This window comes from Pagrus pagrus (assembly GCF_965226575.1).
Source record: "Pagrus pagrus genome assembly, chromosome: 16".
Lineage (NCBI taxonomy): Eukaryota > Metazoa > Chordata > Actinopteri > Spariformes > Sparidae > Pagrus > Pagrus pagrus.
The window spans coordinates 18,898,611-18,918,793 of record NC_140200.1 but is presented as its reverse complement, the minus strand read 5'-3'; the positions used below and the strand labels follow the sequence as shown (position 1 = coordinate 18,918,793).

The 20,183-nt window shown below is 38.6% G+C and overlaps 1 protein-coding gene across 1 annotated transcript in view; it reads right to left on the bottom strand.

The window, feature by feature from the left end:
* LOC311271816 (exostosin-1) overlaps positions 1–20,183 on the bottom strand; it is a 288,114-nt gene that overhangs the window by 17,217 nt on the left and 250,714 nt on the right. The window contains exons 6-9 of the mRNA XM_084377701.1: positions 19,289–19,421; positions 10,924–11,042; positions 9,348–9,443; positions 1,044–1,133 (exon numbers count right to left, since the gene is read on the bottom strand). Coding sequence (XP_084233827.1) covers positions 1,044–1,133; positions 9,348–9,443; positions 10,924–11,042; positions 19,289–19,421 — 438 coding nt within the window. The remainder of the gene's footprint in view (positions 1–1,043; positions 1,134–9,347; positions 9,444–10,923; positions 11,043–19,288; positions 19,422–20,183) is intronic.

Below are 20,183 nucleotides of genomic sequence, written 5' to 3'. Positions count from 1 at the left end.
ACAGTCAAAAAGTCACAATAAGTCAAGTGTTTTTCAGTAAGCTTTACTTTGAAAATCTCACCAGATGTTGCATATTACGTAGGCTATTATTGCTAGCTTGAGCATGGAGCCCTTAATGTGCAAAACTGATGCTAGAGGGGGAAGGTAGAGTGTCATAGCTTGAAGCTAAAGTTGCTATATTTGACGAGTTGGGAGTGAGAAGGTGTTGCTTTTTTACCTTGGACACAGCTTTCTCCTCAACCTTTTAGCATGAGATCATGTACGGAGCCATCCAAACCAGTTCTATGGGGTTCTCATTTTAAAACAATCCATCTGGAAACATTTAAATGTGCTTATTGTGAGAAAGGTTTATTTTTGAGTCTCACTCCCAACTTGTCAAATAATGACGCTCTGGAATGGCGGCTGACCCGTCCTATAATCCCAAAGCGTCAGCCAACCAACTCATGGAAATATCGTTATCTTAAACAGCAAGTTAGTTGCATCTATGTTGATAAGAAATCTGCCAGTGACAGTTGATACTTGAGGCATCAAAATCAACTTTTGCTAGCTAGAAAGAAGAGGGTTGCTTTTGTTGACCTCTTTCTGAAATCAGTGACCCATTGTTTAAAAAATGAGTATAAATTCACAGTGGTACATTTCCCCATGTTAACATTTAAACTGTATGATTGCTGTGGGAGAACAGAAAGCTTGGTATTTGTAGCAACAGTGACTGAGGGGGGCAGAGGTTAGCGAAACGTCCATAATAACAGTTAAAAAATATGTCTAAGTGCAACTATTTGACTAATAATGATGCAGGTTTTTCTGTGTGTATTTACAGCCTGCATTGGCGAACTGGTTCTTCACTTAAGCTGTTTGGTGATTAATTCAGTAATTGAGATTCTAATCCAGATGTCTGATAATGGTGTTTTGGTGGCCTTGTGTCTTGGGAATGCTGTCGTCTCACCTCATTTTGTTGATAAAGCATCAGCGTCTCAGTTCACCAGTTCGTAGAAAAATCCCCTACAATGTCATGCCAATTGGTTGATAAGTTATCAGAGACTCACCTCATTTGTTGAGAGAACCGAGTCTTCATCCAGACTGAGAACAGCATCAGTGAGGATGACGTCGTGGGGGTAAAAACGACTGCTCATCGTCTGGAAAGAGGGGGACAGAGAGATAACTGACATTATTAACAGCAGTTTATCATTAAAAGTATCTCATCAGACGCCAAATTCGATCGTTTCTGTGAAGCAATGTGTAGAAGCTCCAATGTGGCAACCAGCGGCAATGATCTGTAGCCAGTACTTACTGAGGTATTTAGGTACATATTCCTGATTTTACATTTCATGTCTTTATTAGACAGGGATAGAGACGTGATGATTCTTTTGTTTATTTCAGACCCTGCTGTATGTCTATCGATCAACCAGTTGGCTTCATAAGTTTTTCGTGTGACTCTATCAATTTACTACCAGTAGACCTTGATCCATTAACCTAAAGAGGGCTGCTGATGCTACTGACTTGTAATTAAAATGTGAATTATTAACTGTTGAGTAGCTGAAGTTCAGCACAGGTTAACAACCAACTTCCTGAAAACATACTGTACAAACTGTGACAAAACAGTGACAAGGGATTGAAGTTACAGTCATAATGGACAAATTCAAGCATGCGTTTCCTGTTCTGGTGTGAGCTCCAGAGTTATCCTTCGTTCAACAACACATTCCTATTCCCAACTCGTCAAATTTGGCAGATTGGTCAGTGGCCTCAAGCTTCAAACCATGACGCTCCATCTACCCTCTAGTGTTAGTTTTGGATGGGCTCCGTGGCTAAGTTAGCAATAACAAGTAATTTGCAACGTCTGGTAAGACTTTCAAAGTAAAGCATCAGCGGTCAAGTTTGCAACAACACATCATACACAACGCCTGGTCAGAGTTTCAAAATAAAGCATGCTGAATGCTACAAATGTTATTAATGTTGAATGGTCGTTTCCTGGGGTTAAAGAAAAACAACTATTTGGTTAGGATTTGGCAAAAATCATTCTATGGGTTTAAATAACAAACATAAGTGACATTACTCACATCACGTACCTGACATCACTTACATCTTTGACCTACGTTCACTTTCTTACACTACACAAATTAAAAATAAATCACTATTGACCCTAGTCATAAAGAGGATGTGAGCTCCAGTTTCTGGAGTCAAAGTCTTATTAATAACCCACCCAACCACCCTAGCCAACTCCTGCCTTGGACTTTCTTGCTCATTTACACTACTGCACTTGAGCAGTGCTTCAAGAACTGAAGCTGGAGGGGTAACTACAGCGTCCAACTTTGAAGCCAGGCTGCTGCATTTGATGTGTTCAGAACAGGCTGCGTCCAGCACTGACGGAGTCGATAGAAACACAGATGCATCTTCCTGTTAATGGTTTATTGTTCTCATATGGTGCTTTATTAATAAGAAATTATGTCAAGTCATTCATTTAATTCAGGGAAATCAAAATGACAGAGCCAGAGGGGTCGTGGTGTTGGGGCCCCCCCTCATGATTATCACGGCCAACAGTTGCAGAAAACTGGCTAAACTAATTATTTTTCTTTCCTTTCATCTCGGTCAGCTAAGATTTTGTATAACTGCAATGAACCTCCATGTTAACTTCTGTCACAGTAGTGACGTTCAACACGGATTCACTGTCTGAAATAAAGTAGATTTAATTTACAGCCCCAGGGGTAATATTAAGAGGCTTATTTTGCAAAGTAAGACCACAAATATCTTCAAGGTTAATGTCTACTTCCATCTCAGCTTAACGAGTCAGTGCAAATTCGTCGAGAAATTGAGCGCAACATCAAAGAATATGAACACAAATCCCCTAAAATTCCTCTAATTATTGGAGAGTGACACTACATTAAATCACTGCTTTAAGTGAAAGAATGTATTTTCTTTGGATGGATGCCCTATAATCAGCAGGCAGGTAATTAGTTCAGTCAGGACGGTGTTCATAGCAGTGGAACAGACGCTCAGCTTTCTTATGAAAACCACCATCACAGTGTAATTGGCTGTAGTAAATTAGCCTGATAATTAACTGCATTCATCCTGGGCTAATGGTGTGAATGTAAAAGATTCATGATATCAAAGATTTGCATGAGTAAAAAGAACATATGCACAGTCACAGGTACAATGCACACACATTGTAATGGGACAGTACATTATGACCTCACTACATCCCTCTGAATCCTTCAGGCCATCTTGCCAGAGGTTTAATTTACTGATCGCTTATGTTTACCTGAGTCTCTTTCACTTTCTTTCTTTCTTTCTTTCTTTCTTTCTTTCTTTCTTTCTTTCTTTCATGTCCGTATGCATGGCAGCATGCATGCAGAGCTCTAACAAGTGTTGCCTCTGCTGCCACAACAGCTCCACGTGCATTTTCTTTTCAAAATAAAAGCGTAAGGATGCTGTTGCAGCTGTTCTATATTCGATATTGGTAAAAATATTGCACATGATGGCAAGTATTGCAATATGTTATAGTATCTAATATCAGCCCAAGCCTACCAAGGACACATTAACATGTCAAAAGGAGAAGCTGGGGTCATAACACCATACCGCTGCAGTTCTTGTCTATCATGATTGGTCAAAATCACTTAAAAATCTCTATCTAGAGCAATATTTTATCTCCTGTAATTTAGTTATACAGCAGAGCCCTTTGATGGACTCACTGTCTGAGGTGCTTCAAAAACATACATCTTTCATCCTGAGCACGGTCGCTTATTCTCACTTAACCATTACTGACTTAAAATATTGCCTGTCATTAGTTGCAGTTGATAAAACAAAAGTATTTGGACAGACTTTCAAAACCTCATAATGGCTGCACCCACCTGTCTATACCTGTCTGAGTGACCACCTCCCCCTCCACCCCATCACTCCCCTGCTGCCTCCCTCCGGCTGGTATCGATGCCGTTCTGCCTCTGGACAGAGATTAGATCCCACTGAGATCACTGGCGGTTCAATGGTCTGGACCTTATCTTTGTCGCTCTCCTTCCACCCATTTCCTCTCTTTATATTTGCCATGACTCCTGCTACTTCAAATGGAGTCTTTGGAGATATCAAGTCTGTCTTCATGTCGGCGATACATCAAGATGTCTGTAAATTACAGTTAAAAGTCAAAGAGCACAGAGCGATCTGAAAGACCATTATTAAAAACCATGGGAAGCCAATTTCATTACTGCAGTGACAGATGATGGCACTTGTACAAAAAAAATTATCTTTACTATTTCAGTCAGAGCATTTGATTTATACACAGCTGACGTGGACTTTCACTAACCTATACTTTAGAATTAACAATAGATTAAAGGAGCCAATGTAATGGACTCCTTCATATTAATGAAGCTACAAAGAGTTATCAACTGACTCTTGAGCTGATTAAGCATCTTTCAGCTCATTGTTTTGGTTTTAAGGTCTCAACTTCACTGATTCATTTAACTCCCATAATTCATGTCACAGCCGGCAGTTGTTTTTAATAAAAACACTCGAATTCACTCAATGTACACAACCCGCCTAGCATGAAATGGCAGACAGAGACAGTTAGCAACTAGTGGGTGAAGAAAGAGGAGCTAAAGAGCCAGATCATTCTCTCAGGAGTTAGTGGAGATCAAAACTGAGCAACAAGGACAACGCGTCAAATACAGCGGACTGGTCAGTAGCCCTACCCTTCTAATTTTGACGCTACAGTTATCCATCGAGTCATGATTAATTAATTTTGAGGTTACATTACGTAGCACGTTGACGTAGATACATTAAGAGTCGTGAGTTGTGTAAGTTACTTGACTAAAAGAAAGTTTATGTTTTTTCCTAAACCTAACCAGGTAGTTTTGATGCCAAAACACAACAAAACCACAGCCGATTCATGTGAATAACAGTCCTAATATGTAAAATTTGAGTTGGGAGTTGCGAATGAGAACGTGTTGACCTGGATACATAACTCAGAGGCAAACGTCAAAACAACTTTATTTTTACAGAATTTATACTCTATGTTAGATGCTGTTGAAAGAAGCTAATAAACCTCTTGACTGTGTGGTTTATTTTCATTCATTTAATTTGACAAAATGAATAAACATTAATCCTACAGATCTGAATGACTGAAATTTGCTGCTGATAAAATACACACTTTGCCTTTAAACCCTGAAGAATGTCTGTCTAGTCTAATAAAAATGAACTAAAGGATGTTTTCAGTTGCTCTGTGTCTGCAGGTTATGTATATTGGCAACTGTCAGCACAACTTTACTTGAAGGCAATAAAACTAAAACAAAGAAAAAACAAAGGAGGCTGTAACTCAGTATCTACAGTATGTGTATACACGCATCAATTCTACAGGCCATTTTGGTTGTTGATAAAATACAAATGTTACCAGAGACTGTATAACGCCTGAAGTCTTTCCAGCTTATTTAAAATGATTATTTATAAATACTGTCGGATATTTTCTGGTCAACACGACCATCAGTTCTACTTTCTGCCCCTCTGTTCAATACAGTTCCTACATCAGGTCCTACTTGACCTTTGAACTCTCCACTTTTCTGCTCCTCTGCTATAATTCAAATGCATACTTAGTCAATGTTGAAGATTAACTTATCAATATAAAATTCAGGGTGTGGGGGCGAGATGATTGATGAAGCTGAGATATAGTCGACATATTAACAGTGATAGTGGGGAATCCATAGGTCACTCCTTTGATCATATTGATGTGTGGGTCATAAATGCTGAGCAAGCAGGATCTCACTTACAGAAAGGCCAAGCTTTGAGGATCCTGATTCATCTGATCAACCAGTCACACTCCCTGTGTGCCCCACGCTGAGTATATGCCTTATCATCATGTACTTTCTTCTATATCATGAAGAATATAGATTATATAGGATGTAAACAAAATAAATTAAGGAGTAGATACAACATTTCACGGTGTGGATGTACTGTTTTTCAGAGGATCTGACTCAATAAAGAAAGAGTGGAAGCAAACAGGGAGTACAGACGTAGCTGACAGACAGAGAAAGGAAGTAAAAGCTTGCAGATGGAGTGTATCCACTCAGCATTACAGAGTACAAACACTCATAACAGACAGCAAATTACTCTGCTGCTGTGCTCTGTTGAGGCAAATCACAAACTTCCACTGTGTGTGCTTGTGTGTGTGTGTGCGCGTGTTTGTGTGTGTAGTTAATACAGTGGGAGCAAACACAGCGAGGGCTTGGAAGGAAATACACTGAAGAGCATCTGTCTGTGCTGAACGACAATATACCACACGACTAATTATAGGACCATAGACGCTGCTTGATACCGGCTCACATAGACACACACACACACACACACACACACACACACACACACACGCATATTGCCACTGAGATACATTTAATTGTCACCAATGGAAACATTGCTCTTGTCTTTCAACGGGGAAACATTTACATTAACACAAGCAGAAGCAATTAGACCACACAGCATCAGGACTGGAGACAGCTGTTGGCGCATTAAGAAGCTTAATTGTTTGAAAGTGATTAGAATTAAAAAAACAATAGATTTTTCCCTCTTCATGAAATATCACAGAACAGCCGTCAGTTCACGTGTGTGTGTACTTGAAGACAGAATATTACTCAATAATACTGCAAATGAGAACAATCACAACAAAGTCACACTCCCAGCTTCACTCTTATGGCTCATATTCAAAACTCATGTTGCTTCAATCTCACCAGTGAGAGTCTCCCTGAAATATCACTGCATGAGAGTTCAGTTCTAACAGGGACATAGAGTATATTAAACATATATTAAGCAATGTCACAGAGTGCAGAGTTAAAGACCCCAGCAGTGTTTCCAACCTCTCTGACTTGTGACCCCTTAAACTGAAACACTTAGGCATAGTTTGCAGGGAGGCAGCGGCTGAAAAATGTTATTACATTGAGTCTAATGTGGGTCCATCAAAATTAGGTTTTGTTTTTTATTTTTACAATACTGGAAACAGTGTTGTTGTTGCTCCATGTTGAGTTGAACTCTACCGAAGAGACATTTCTCTTCTACACTCTCAAATGGTTTGATTTGAAGGTGAACTTATCAAATTTAATAAAATGGCACAGGGAGGTAAAATTATACAGTATTCAAAATAAAAAAGATTTTCAACATTTGTTCTTGTTTAATTTATTCCCTGTTTTCTAACCAATTAATCATCTCAGGATTTGAATTTTTCACAGTGATCTTTCTACTTTTTGTTTCCCCTTTTTTTATACTGATTTTCTCACTAAAACATATTATGTAATCATCACTTTTAATTAAGTCGATAAAACCACATAAATATAGTTCAACTTTTATGTGCAAAAGACTTTCATAATACTCTTGCAACACAGTAAATAACAGAAGTTAAGAAATGTACTTAAGTCATTACGATTACTACACTGACAGCACTGAGTCATCACTCATGATGAAACCAAGCTTTTAAAGTGCTGCTTTTAGTTATAAACTGGATGTCAACATGTTTTTGTTCATGCTAGAGAGGCTGTCCAAATCCAGCTGCAACAGATCAGCAACACTATATAAAATATGATAAGAGGGTATATGTAAAGCTTGTGCTGCTCGCAATAATTTAAACAAAAGATATCACCGATGACAGGAGGTGGGAGGGATGAGATGTATTGTGACAGAAAAAATAAAAATTGGGGGCCGCACCCTGAGCACCCCAGGGCAGCGTGTTTGTGTTGCATTTCTTCAGGACTCGCTGCGCCCCATGTGCACGGTGCATCATTACAGAAACACTGGTCAGTGAAAACTTTCCACAGACTGCATTGGACGCTAATTGTAAGTCAGCCTTGTATTTTTATTTGATTTATTTATTTTTTTTCAGAAAATTAATTGGAGCTGGATGGGTGTGGCATCGCACCCCAATCCCTCTGCTTGGAGACAAGCCCAAACCAGATGGTGGCACACCACCCAAATATGAAATAGTGTTTTTATTAATGCCAAAAGTTTCACAGGTCAAAATGACCACAGTGCATTGGACAGTTATCCAGGAAGGTAGCCAATAAACACACAGGTGTTTTTCATTTTAAATGATTTCACCTATTCTCTGATTAATTTGGGGTAAACACGAGAAGGTGTGAATTTTTACACCCTGATGTAAGAGGTGTGAAGAAACTAACTGAGACAGTCAGTGAAACCCAAACACACACATCCACACACAGGCACGCACGCACACACACGACAGGCGACCAAATGAAATGCACTGTTACTTTGAACAAAGTAATTTATCAGGATTTAAACATTGTTGGAAACACTTGGGATCATCTAAGTACACAACTGTACAAAAATATACATAGATACGTATATTTTCTTTAATTTTGTGAATGAAGATTTGTTAAAACGCATTTTGAAAGAACCGTCTCTTTCATTATATCAGCAATATTCACAGGCCTGCAAAATCCAGTACCAGGACTATAGTAGGCAGATAACAGACTAAAGACAGAGTATTTATGAGAGCCGCTTGGTGCAGAGTTTTCTGCAGCAAACAATAAAAAACGCTCAATGGGCTGAGCACTTACAAGAAGGATAATAAAATCCAAAGAGAGTCTGAGGCAAATAAAAGCCTTTCATTGTCAGTGACACTTTGAAAAGATCAAACTAACACACTGATACATTTCAGCCTCAGTGAGCCTTGATCAGGGTCCACTCTTGTTTTTCCTTAGTTTTTCATATAATAACAGCACACAGGGGTCTGAACATCTGGCATCCTCAAGGGTATTTGCTTAATTTCCTGAATCATTTATCATGAGGTGGAGCTCTGTACGCTGCAGAATTTCTCCCTGAGGTTTTTCCAAAACTCTAAATGCTCATCACAGGATCATTTAAGCTCCAGTTAAGCTTCATACACTGGTCCCACTGAGGTTTTAATTTAAGATTTTGCTGATTTTTCTCAAGTCTAACTGCTACCTACACAGATATCAGGATGGATCCTAAGGAGACATTTTGACTATTTCGACCTTATCAGGCTCATGCTGTCATAACCTCTCTTATCATCTAAAGTAATTATCCCAGAAAGTTAATGTGCTGAAGGCTTTAGCATCTCAGGATAAGGTTATTATTTTCAAAAATAACTATTTCCCATCTCACTGGCTTGTGCATAATGTATCAGAGGTGTTTTTTATAGCACCTTCCTCTTAGGATTGTTGTCGGGTTCCCTTTTTTCTTTAATCTTTAAAGTGGCAGCAGTCAATTTGTCTTAAAGCTGAGGTTTGTGCTGATGTAGACCGCCAACAAACTTTGGCTAAAGCACCTTTGAGCAAGTCAGTTTTTATGAAGGCGGGATAAATGTTTCTTTTAATACATAATGGATGCAAAAAGCCAGCAGCTGTTACCTTGGTCTGTCCTTCAATGACAGTGAGAGGCACACTGGTGGAGGGCCACTTGTTCCGAGGAGGTAAAGGCTTGTCGCAGTTCCATAAAACCACAATCTGTACGGGAAAAGCACATTTAATCATTAACATCATTATACATTAGTTTCTGAATGAAGGTTTTTAAAACAGCTGATATCTTTAATAAACTATGAGACACAACAGAATCTTTCACAGGATGAAGTTTTCATCTTTAAAGACCCGGTATTGTTTTCAGGTTCTTACTTTTATTTTTGGATGTCTTCTAGAAAATGTTTACATGCTTTAAAATTCATTTTTGAACAGTGTCCATTGCTGCAGCACCTCTATTCACCCTCTGTCTGAATGCTCTGTTTTAGAGCCTGTCTCTTAATAAAAAACAAAGGCGAGCCTGCTCTGATTGGTCAGTTCTCACAGGCCTGAGCAGGCACCACCCACCATGTTTCAACATTAAGTCTGTTGATGTATTTGCAACCACGGCAAACGACTCGTTGAAGGCACAGTTTCTGACTACAGGCTGTGTTCAATTCCCTGTGGATTGAGCATTTTGATACTTTGACAATATTTTTCAAAGCACCTCGACCTGCTTTATCATCAAAAAAATAAAAATTCATCTTAATTCTTCATTTGTTAGTAAGCATCTGATGTAGAAGTCATGCTTATGTATTGTTGTGCCGTTAGCCGTGCGGCTGACTGGGCTCCTAATCTAAAATGTTAAAGATAAGATCATAATATTTTGAGCAGAACATTGTAATTTTAAAGTAGTAAAGTAGAATAATATTATGATGATATGGGAGAATATGATATAAAATGTTATGATTGGATTGGGTAGATAAGATTATGTACGCATGTTTAAATTGTTTTTCCTCACTGCCTTGATTCACTGTGCAGTTACTATTTCCCTCACAGTTCAGTAAAAGCTGACAGACTGATGTCGCCTGATAACTACAATAAAGTATCAACACCTTAGAAACATTTGGAGCATTATGACTGTATTTTCAAAATAAAACAGTGGCTTTAATATCCTCAAAAACACGAAGGCACATGTAGGAAATAGTAGGAAATATGTAAAAAGTGGTTAAATTCATTAAGAAAGTCAACATTTTCAGACCTAGGTCTGGCTCCAGACAGAGAAACCTATATACAGTAGTCGCATCAGCCAATGTGAGGCAATCACCACCTCGATCACTTTCTTGTACTTTTTTCCTATTTTCCAAGAACATCATTTTTTTTTTTTTTATCAACATCTTATAACATCGAGCAACCAGTCAACCCTTTTCCTTGCATTTGGGCCCTAATATCCTGTTGTGTCTGAGGAATGGATGTACACTCTCATCAGATTTTTATTACCTGGAGGCGAAATTGTGAAGAAAAAGAAAACTACAGAGAGAACAAGAAGAAGGAAAAGGAAGAGGATGCATAAAAGGAAAGGAAAAGAGAAGAAGCAGATAAAATATTGACTCCTCTTGATATAGTTTAAACTATTTAAATATGTAACACTATTGTTTTTGTTTTCCCTTTGCTGCACCAAATCACAGCATGACATAAACACACTTCCCACCTGTGCACAGAACTTGGACTTGGCTACAGCGATGATGAGCTTCACCACAGGGGAGATCTGGGACTGCAGAGGAGTAACTGTATGGATCACAGCTGTGAACTGCTGCGAGGGGCTCTTACCTGGACACACACACACACACACACACACACACACACACACACACACACACACACACACACACACACACACACACACACACACACACACACACACACAGATCAGAAACAGTTGTCATGGGTAAACTGTTCAGGTTTTTAACACAGATTTGTGCAGATGTAGCTCCCCATGAAGCTCCATCACGGTTAACTGGACACAGGCTGCTCTGTGCTGCACCCGTCATCCATCTTTCTGACAGCACATATACCCCTGGTCCCCATGAGTGAGCATGAGTAAACATGTCTAATACCAGAGTGAACAGTTTGCTTTCTATGTGTCTGTTTTACTGAATTCTGAATGCTATAAAGGAGTAATTGTATTTTCAACGACTTCACAATAAAATAGCTCTTGTTATTTACTTTTTTTTTTGCATTTTATTGAAGCAAACAAATGAACAAAACAGTTGAAAAGGAGAAATTATGAAGCGGAACCAAACTTTAAATTAGTCCCTTCGATAAATGATCCCTGGTGTACGCTACAACGGGTAAATAGGGTTGAGGAAATTGATTCCCCCGGTGGCAGCCTGTGCCAAAGAAATGTATCAATATTATAAATCATCGGCTTCTACGAGTGGATTTCATTTTCTGAATACATTTTATATTACATGATAAATGAATCCATTCATGTACTTCTATCTATAGAGGATCATGTATGTAAAATCATGTCAAATGTATTTGACAGCATATAGTGTGTTTAGTACATGCACACTAATAGTTTGATTATAATCAGATTAAGGTGACACTCTTGACTATGTAATACCTTGTTTTGATCCTCTAAACAGGGTTATATTCATGATCTGTGTAAGAATAATGTCATTAGCACACAGTTGTTGAATTTAGACAGAAAACAAAACAGCACAGCAACATGTCACATGCTTAACGAGTGCTGATGGCGATTTACTCCTGATTAGCATGTCGTTTCCAGACAATTTCATTAAACTATTTATCTCCTTTTTCACAAGACAGTCAGGTGATTTTGTTCATGTCTTTTTTATTCACTTTCTTGTACAACAAGAGGTCAGGAAAATATTAGTTTTCCTGGGAACAATTTATAAGAACCATCATTAATAAATGGTAAATTTATAGTTGATTTAACTTTAGTTGAATGTTTTTTCACTGTGAAACAATGAATTTCTTTATAAACCATTTACTGAGTGGTTATATAGGTTTATATCAACTTTATAATGGCCAACCAAATTACTTTACAAGTATTATAAAATAAACATCAGTTGTGGCTTTACAATAAACAATTGCTTAACAAATGGTCGGTAAAGTATTTCATTGTTTGTTCATAGTGAAATCACTTTTAATTAAAGTTCAATTAACTATAAATTTAACATTTGTCAATGATGGTTATTATAAAGTTTTCCTTTTAGCTGTGTTATGGGTCCACCATTGACTCTATACAAAGATGGATGACGCGTCTCCACTTCCCACTGTACAAAAATGAAGCCAAAATAATCCTTGATAAGTGGTGGCATCCTTTGGAGCCAGAGTCTGCGCACTAGTGATCGGGCGGTGAAGCCGTAGTATCGCGTTCCGCTCATACAGGGACCAACATCACACAATCTTTTCACAGCATTTAATAACATATTAAAACCCAACTGTGATTAAAAAACAAACAAAAAAACAGCTGCCTACTATGGCATGAAACTGGTGAGAGTGAACCAAAACAATAAAGCCGAGGGTCCTGTAGAGGTTAGGAGCTGGGGGTTTGACACTTTCACATTACAAAAACTACTTTTAAAATGTCCGAAGCTCAAAATCCACTCTCTGCGCAGTGGAGTATAAATGGGAACATACACAGACATACAGTACGTAATATTCACAACAACTAGAGAAGGCCAGGACTGCAGGCACATGGCATGCCAAGTGTTGGGTGTGTATGGGAATAAGGGAGTATGCATCCTCATGGATAAGTGGAGCCAGAGTGCTCTTTAGTGTTGCTCTATCCATCTCTCTGACACCAGGCCCCCTGACCAGCCATCTCAGGTGGGCTTAGCGGTATTTATGGAAGTACGAGGTCTGACCTTGCCGGGGTCACAGAAACAGGCTCACTCCTTCTGTTTCATGTGCACTTTCCTGGAAGAAGCTCCCACTGTGATTTTATTAAATTACATAATGTCTTGGATCACCACATTTGCAGAGAAACTTTTCTATTAATAAGAACAAGGTGGTTTTGTCTGACAAAAGATTGCATTGTGGGAAGTGTAGGACCCAGAATTTTTAGGACTCTATATTAACAGGTGCAAAAGGCAACTGGACTTCAGATTCTTGAAGATGTTTTGCCTCTGATCTGAAAAGCTCCTTCAGCTTAGATTGCCTGGATTGATATTTGATCCGTATTTAACCTCTGAGGTCTCGTTCACACCTCGAGAGCGGTTGAGGTCACATGTGGGTCATTAGTCCACCTGGCTGTCATGCGAGAGCTGTTAGAGTCACATGAATCAATGTGTGAATGGGTCTTAAACTGCCTGGGAAGGGATATCAGGGTGGCATTACAAGCTGTAGATAAGAGGTGCTTTTTCAGGAATGGCTGGGGCCTGTTGATCGGACAGCTTCCTGTATTTTTGTGACCGCCTGCAGACAGGTGTCAATATCTCATTACCCTTCACACTATTGCATCTGCTGGTGTCATTAAAGAGGTATTGGATCTGTACTGGCATGCCAACCCTTAAAACAAGTAGCAGACACATAGTGGCAAAGTGTTGAAGAGATATTCTCCGTGAGAGCAAAAGAATCCAATGTTCCAAAGGAAATGAGTGAAAATCAATTGAAACTCAAAGTATTCATCCCAACCCTTTTATATCATTCTTATAGGGTTTTATTGTGAAATTCACAAAAAGTATTCTTGAGATCACAGCAAAATGTCCCTGCAGAGGTGATCTCAGTGGCAGCAACATGGTGGAAGGTGTAGCCCAGTGAAAAAAAGTTTGTAGAAGAGAGATATTACATTTTTGATCCTTCAATGAATACCTGCTCAAATCAACAGAATGAATGTTGGTGATGTATATTTCTGCAAACCAGGTATATGTTGAAACTTTACATGTCTTTATGTGGCGACTTTATGTTTCTTTAGGTTTTTTATTCTATTTTTTGTCGTGACAATGCTGTGCTTAGACTCTGGTTAGGTTTAGACACAAACACAACTTGGTTAGGGTTAAAAATAGATCATGCTGGTTTGTACTTTGTTTTGCTTTGTTTCTTGGTTATGATTTTCAGCTTTTTGTAATTAAAGCTCACTTTTTGTTTAAGCTACTTGGTTTTGGCTTGTTGACAAACAATATACTAATTATATATAATAAATAATGAATATAATTCTAACAAATATACAAAAGTACACACAAATGTTCCGGTTTGGCCTTGGCTACTGTATGTCAGAGTTTTGATAATGTAATATGACTATAAAATCATTAATATGCAGCTGAGATACATTACATTATTTGTATTTAGCTGAACTGAAATTGTTATAAAAAGAGAAGATGGAGAAAAGATAGAATGAGCTCAAACGTTCAGCACCATGGACATAAAAAGAGGAACTGTATGTCCTGAGTGTTTCAGGACCACGGACAGAGACACAGACACACTGCAGCTGTCTCACAAGTTAAAATCCCTCAGCTCAAACCTCACCTTGCACAGAACTGGACTTGAACTCTGAACTTCACCAAGATGGTGCATTTGAGTGGTCAATCTAAACTATACTTAATATATGTTAAGTACCAATGGTCACCTGGAGTAAGTTCTATGTAAGCTAAATAAACAGAACATGAACATTAATTCTTTTGCTGTGACACAACTGTAGAAAATCTCTAAAGGTCAGAACAAAGTACGAGTGTGATTAAACCTACCAAACCAAATACCAAGCCAATCCCAAAACTAAGTGTGGTGAAATGTTTCAAGTTTAAATGTTTTTAGCTCAAACTATAACAAAGTTGATTAAAAAAAGAGAGTGAGGCCGAGGATTCCTCCCAACCTGTCTCTATATCTGTGGCTATTTTACAAATGTAACAAAAATTATATATATAATATTGTTCCTAAAAACTAACAGCACACTTGCCCTCAATGATCTGCACATTTAGGTTGTTATATTGTGACTTTGAAGCTGCACAAAATTGCAGCCATCAATCTGAAAAAACAGTCCAAAAAACACCTAATTAAAAACCTTAAATCAGGTTTCAGTGTTTCAACTGGAGATGCGTTTTACTGTCATGTATAGTGCATCTAACCTTATACAATCCACATACAAAAAGTCACACTGAGGCTCCTAAAGGGAGGCTTTGTCACTAGATTTCTGTCTACAATTACTTAACAAGAAAACAATGATTATTTGGCTCATGTTGTTGCAATTAAGTTTGATTTTTGCTTCCAACAACTCTGCCTCAAAGAAATGTTGCATCTCTTATCTTCCTTCACAGAAACAGCCAGTGGCAAAGAACACATTCATATTTATGTTCGACATCCAACAAGGGAAAACAATTAGTACATCTTCAATGGGTGCTGTTTGTCTTTCCTTTTGTGATCGGTGTGGTCTCATTCTTCATATTGTCCTCTGTTCAGCTTTACACCCAGCTGAAAGATGATTGTGGAAGTATTGGCTGGTTGTGTGTGTGTGTGCCAAACCAGCCAGATTCTCAACAGGAAACACACTGGAAAGTTAACACACAGAGCTTAAAGTATCTCCACAGCCCACGCCACGGCACAACTTTCCACAAACTAAAGTAAACTTGAGCCATTGCATCGGGATATTCTTTCAGCTCCTGAGGCCAACATGTCTGAGCAGTCAGTCAAACTTTTTCAAACTACCGGGCAGAAGTTGCAACTGCTTTGCCATCAAAAGTTACGGGAAGGCAGCAGAGTGAGACCGTCGTACACACGGCTTTGACGACAACTTATTCCCCGAGCAGCAGCAGCAGCTCTGGAGATGGCAGCAGCTAAAATAGTGATTTACTGCGGTGGCATAAACCAGACTGGCCCATCTTTCTTTCTGTGCCTCGACCCCTCCCTTCTCTCGTCCTTCTAACCCTTGTGTCTACAATCCCTCCGAGAAAGACAAACATCGATCCGAGTTACAGCCTCAGTCTGTGGAGAATCACTCCGGTCTGCATGCATATCTATACAGCACACACCCACGTATACATAAACACACACAAGGCCACCTTTCCTTCAGTCTTTGCCTGCAGCTTTCTGCTTCAACAGCAGTCTTACAACACAAATATACATCTTAAACACATTATTATATATTTCGCTATTTTAATTACAGTTTCAGCTGATAAGAAGAAATGCAGCATCATGGGGTGAGCTTATGTGTTTGCTGATGTTGTGTTTGCAGTTCCAAACAACCAGCAACAAGCTCCTGCGCGACCTGATATCGACATGTTGGTGTTGTTCCTGGAACATCATGATTTATGTAGCTCCAGGACCACCGAGCCTGTTTCTGTAATGTCATAGCTTTGCAACTCAGAAAAAAAAGACTGAAAAAATACTCACATGTGAGAAGTTATTCTGTGTAACATGTGTTTAACCTGAACCATGTTTTCCTAAACCCGAAGGTCTGCAACCACTGGAGCCACGTGAGGCTCTTTTGCCCCTCTGCAGTGGCTCCCTGTGGCTTTGATCAAACTTACATGGTAAGTAATGATGGTTATTTGTCAACTTTATCATTGTTGTAGGCTTTGAGTGATTATTTCTCCAATTGTAAAAACGCAGAGCCTACAAACAGAATAATGTCTGTTCCAGGAAGTTGAGATTGAGTCACTGAACTTAATAACCCTGAGCTGATATCTTATGATATTTTATGCTCAGGCTCAGGGGTTGACTGCTGTACGTGGCTGAGGAAGAATAAAAGAAGAGGATTACCTCACACTGAGCTGGACTTTAGCCAAGATTAAACTGGAAGTGACTTATGTTTTCCTTTTTTTCCTTTTACTGTTTCTGAAGCTAGGCTGCCTTTATACATTGGTTTATTATCAAAGTAGTCTTCCTTTAGGAAAATCAATTTTCACAAACATGGGGAGGACTCAAGTAGGCCTGAATATAGTTCTGTATTGTCACTCTATTTTAAAGTAAGCCACATGCCATATTGTCTCCACTTCAAGTGTTGCCAGTTTGGCAATGTTTTAAAAAGTGAACATTGCCCTGTTTTTATCTATAAGGTGTCACAAGGCAAATCACCCCACTACTTCATCTCTCTTTAAAAAACTTAAATCCACTGTCCCATTGAAGCCCCTCAGATAAATACAGAGCTTAGTAAATTACAGTAGCTTGTAGTTTCTTTACACCAAACAAATGGAACAAATGACAAGAGGTATTAACACTAGCCTGGTACTGTGTGTGTCATTGGATCACTTTAAGTGTGTACTGGATGACATGGTTGTTGTCCAAACATATCTGTTATCTATTGTTTTATATATTCTATTTTTTGTTTCTTATTTGGGCTTGATAATAATCTCTCTAATGTTATTACCGTGGTTACTACCATATTCTATTTTGTCTTGTCCATATATATGTGACTTCAGGACATTGCTGTAAAAGAGCTTAATGATCAGTCAGTTTTTGCCTAAATAAACAATGGAAAAGACAAAACAAAAAGAAAGATCAGTTCTTTTTATTGTAGGGTAGTTCTATAATCTCATTAATGCACCAAAACATGGTATTACTGTGATAACAATGCAAGAATCAAGTACCTAATAAGCATACGCAAGTAGACCACTGCAGAGTAGCCATATGTGAAAATATTGATGAATGCTAACTATAACCTTGCTAGGCTAATTTAGACATTTTAGGTTGTGTTACCTTAAATATGTTCTGCGGATCCAGACAGATTTTTTTTGTAAAGTCAGAAGGGGGACAAAAATGGATCTTTTGATAGTAAAGGTAGTTGACCCTGGTCCTTAACCTAACCAAGTATTTTTGTTTTCTAAACCTAACCAACCAAAAATAATAAGTGAACTTAGTGTAAGAATATTAAGTGAACAGTGTACCAATATGTTCCAAACAGGATACGAATCCCAGTCGAGAGTCTTATACTTTACCCTTTCAGCCGTAACAGTTTGCTCAAGATGTGGACTTTTTTTAGTAAACTGAACTGGTGGTCCTGGAGACCATAAACTTTATTATCATGTTGTTGGAAAAACACCAACACGGTGATATCAGATACCCCAGCAGCCCCTGGTCTGTTTGGTTGGTTCTAAGTCTTCAGATAAGTCCTGTCAGTGCAACTAACTCCCATCAACAGCTTCCAGGCAAAACAGCTTACTTGGAATAAACTGAAGAAAAACTTGGAACCTGCACAACTGCACTGAAAAAATAATTCAGCTACATTAACAGAAAAAAATGAGGGTGACATTTCAGTGACTGACAGGTGATCTCTGGCAAGAACACAGTGGAAACACCGCTGCAATTTCTTAGCGCCAAAGATGCGGAGAAAGTGAGAGAAATATGGTAGACTGGCACTCAAAAACAATTCTCACTGCCACCTATTCCCATCTATCATACTCTTTTCTATCATACCCTGAGTTTCTGGAGATGAATTGGGGGTATTTAGGATGTGTGTCGCCATGGAGTCAGTTAAAAAGCAGTGGGTTACAACTTGAGCATATATTTGTTTACATCTTGGAAAATTGGCACCATTAAATGTATGCAAATTTTATTCTATTCTATCTGCAATGTATCTTTGGATGTACAGACAACTCGATAACATATAACTATAAATATGTAGTATGTTCTTATGATCTGTAAGATAATTTATTGACATTTATTTGTTTATTCGAATGAATCACAGTTAATGATATCCTCTGGAAGTGTGAGTCGCACTGAATTCAAATGTGTATAACATCTGTCTGTGCAGATATGACTGAGTTATGACGCTGAGGAGCACTTATTTTGACACAAATTAGGGCATTAGGGTGCCAAGTGTTTTAAAGTACCTTATTGCCTCCATGGGCTGTGCATCACATCCGCTGGTGTTGTTCCAGCTGTTGACCGCGCTGATAAACAGGCCAAATCAATGTGGCTAAACTACTCTGAATAAATCGCCATGGAAGCTGGAGACACCCGTCGAAATTGTGTTATTTTTTGCCACAAGCAACCAAACGATGTAAAGTAAAATCAAACCTTTGTCTAGTTGTCACATCTGTATGTTTCAAAAAATATTTCCTCAACAGTTTTTGGTCAAGTGTGGTGTTAGTGAAATGTCAATGATCAACACTTACCCAGTATGGCATAGTAAAAAGGGAACTGGGCAGGGTCAGTTGAGTACTGGGGGAGTGCATAGAGACCACCAGGAAGGGAATTCCACAACAAGCGGCTTCTTGACACATGGGAGTCCACACGGTCCTGGATGATCTGGGGCAACGAGAGGAGACGAAGGAGAAAGCAAATGAGCAGAAAGAAAAGGAAGCAGAAAATTCAAAATGGAAAAAAGAACATATTATGACACCAGAAAGGCAAATATGACAGAAAAACAGGATGAGGTGCAAGTGAGAAAGAGGGGAGAGGAAGTATGAGGTAGAGGAGAGAAGAGAAGTGAAGATAAGGTGTGACAAGAGGAAAATATTATAATTTCCTTTTCTTCTTTCTTTTACACAACTTCCCAGATGAGATACAAGAGCCAATCAAAGACTATCAACACACAGATATTCTGTATAACACTATTCAATATCATGTCCAATAAGAACCATGTATCTCCAGTTGAGACATTTTGAATTCAGGTATTTCTCTTTATTGTGTGAGAATTTGCTCCTGCTTCTTCAGCTGAATCAGTACTTTCAAAACCAATATGTAAAGTCAAAAAGCTACAAACAAAGCTGTTTCTTTGTTATTAGCACATGTAAATGTAAATGAGATACATGGTTTACACAGTACGGTGACAACCATACACATACAGACAGATTGGAATTGATTTTAATGCCAAATTTGGAATAAATAAAGCTGGAAATTAATTATTATATAGCTTATCTAGAAAAAATAACTAATTGGCACATTGAAGCTGACACAACCTTCCTCACAACGGCCTCCTTAAACTCCTTTAGTTCAGAAATGCACTCATATTTGGAAATAAAAATAGCCAGCTGTTTAGATGCAGCCGGTGCTTTGGGGAACTCTCTT